Source organism: Aplysia californica, unplaced genomic scaffold, assembly GCF_000002075.1.
Source record: "Aplysia californica isolate F4 #8 unplaced genomic scaffold, AplCal3.0 scaffold00090, whole genome shotgun sequence".
Lineage (NCBI taxonomy): Eukaryota > Metazoa > Mollusca > Gastropoda > Aplysiida > Aplysiidae > Aplysia > Aplysia californica.
Genome location: NW_004797360.1, coordinates 590307 through 592283, shown reverse-complemented (window position 1 = coordinate 592283; position 1977 = coordinate 590307). Strand labels below are relative to the sequence as shown.

Below are 1977 nucleotides of genomic sequence, written 5' to 3'. Positions count from 1 at the left end.
GGAGGGGAGGAGAGGTAAAAAGGAGGTACCAATGACACCCTCCAACAACCCACAGACAGAAACAGCAGATAGAAAGAGCAAAAAAGTAGGACATACCAGTGACACTCTCCAACCATCAGCAAGAGGTAGAACTAACGACAGAGGGGAAAAAGACAATAAGGAGGTACCATTGACACCCCCTAACCGCCCACATCCCTCTCACCTGCTGCTGTTGTCGGCAAAGACGGAGCCGGCACTCTCCATGTCCACACTCCTCCTGTCCTCCTCCTCTCCCTCCCTCGTCTCATCTGCTCCGACTGTTGTGGGTCTCTCGTTCTCTGTCTGGGCGTTCGTCTCCTTACTCACGTCTCCTCCACTCTCGTCTGAGCCACACACAAAAAAACCCCAAAACAATGATCAATGTTGGTAGTTAATGTACATGTTTACCCCCCCCCCTCCCACCACACATACACACACACAACATTGAAAGGGTCAAATAATTGAAAATGTCTTAAGTTCTGTGATTATGGCTTTCTGTAATTGTAAATATTAATTCATCCCAAATCATGGTAACTTATAACCCTTTTAGTCTTTTGTAATTAATGCTTTATCCCAGATTATTAAACTTTCATTTCTTAATAATAACAGTAACATCAACAACTACAGCAACAATAACAACACAACCACCAACAAAACAAATAACAGCAACATCAGCAACAACAACAAACACCAACAACATATTGGAATTGAAATAAGACCCCACACCACAACAGAACCACCGACTTAGCACCGGTATCATTTCACATAAGTAACAACAACAACAACAACACCAATAACACAACCACCACCAACAACAACAATATCAACGCCACACCACAAGTACCACCATAAACCACTGACCTTGCACCGGCACGGAGACCTTCCTGGCCCCAGCGCTGTGGATTTCCCGTGTCTTCTGTGACTTCTTGACCTTACGGTGACCCAGGGCTTGTCTCAGCTGTGAGTGCAGTGTGCCCTTGAGCTGGGTCAGAAGACTGAACAACCAGGTCTCGATCTGGCCCTCGCACACCACAGCCTGAACACACGGACATACAAATGTAAAATTTTAATACGCGTTTTACAGTACCTGCAACACAAATAGATTATATAAGTGCCGATAGAGTTGTTACTAGAGAGAAACATAAAGTGCTTAATATTAGAGTTGTTACTAGAGAGAAATATAAAGTACTTAATATTAGAGTTGTTACTAGAAAGTAACAAACAAAGATACAGAGAAATGAAGGAGGAGAGATTCTGATAACACGGTAGATGATTTTAGTTTAACTTTCATAACAGGTCTACGGCACGGTAAGATCATATAAATGCCGACTATTAGAGTGGCTACTAGAGAGTAGCAAACAATGAAAAGAAAGAGATCTGATAAGAGTTAAAGATGTTTGATAGTAAAGAAGGAGCAAATCACATCAGAGCACCCACCAACTACCTACACAGAGACGGAAACATAGTGAGGAAGACACAGGAGAAAAACTAAGAAAGAATGTAATATCATCATAAGCAGCAGCAGCAGCATCATTACTTTCTCACCATCATCATCTTTTCAACGCAGAAAACAATACAAAGTCGCAAGAATGTATTAACATTATAATCGTCGCCATCATCATCTTCATCATCATTATCATCCTCACCATTACCATCATCATCACCACTAAGATTCGCCGCAGCAACAGCACAATAACCACCACAAAATCCCCCACCTGGTCCAACATGAGCCTCTCCCCAAGGGCGCTTTGTACCCCAGTGATGACATAGCTGTAGCGGTCAGTGTCGTCTGCTTCCTCATAGACCAGGCATCCCACATTGTCCAGCAGCTTGCTGATGTAGAGGTTGACCATGCTGAGGTCATAGCCTGTGGGGAGGGAGGATGGGAGGAGTGGGTGGGGGGATGAGGAAGGAGGAGTGATGAAGGGTCAAGGGGAGGAGGAAGGATGAGATGGGGGG

General features: G+C 44.2%; 1 protein-coding gene across 1 annotated transcript in view; it reads right to left on the bottom strand.

Annotated features, from left to right (window-relative positions):
* LOC101862933 (dynein beta chain, flagellar outer arm) overlaps positions 1-1977 on the bottom strand; it is a gene marked incomplete at its 5' end in the record, with an annotated part of 108331 nt that overhangs the window by 81274 nt on the left and 25080 nt on the right. Inside the window, 3 exon segments of the mRNA XM_013080521.2 lie at positions 203-362; positions 880-1054; positions 1734-1885. Coding sequence (XP_012935975.2) covers positions 203-362; positions 880-1054; positions 1734-1885 — 487 coding nt within the window.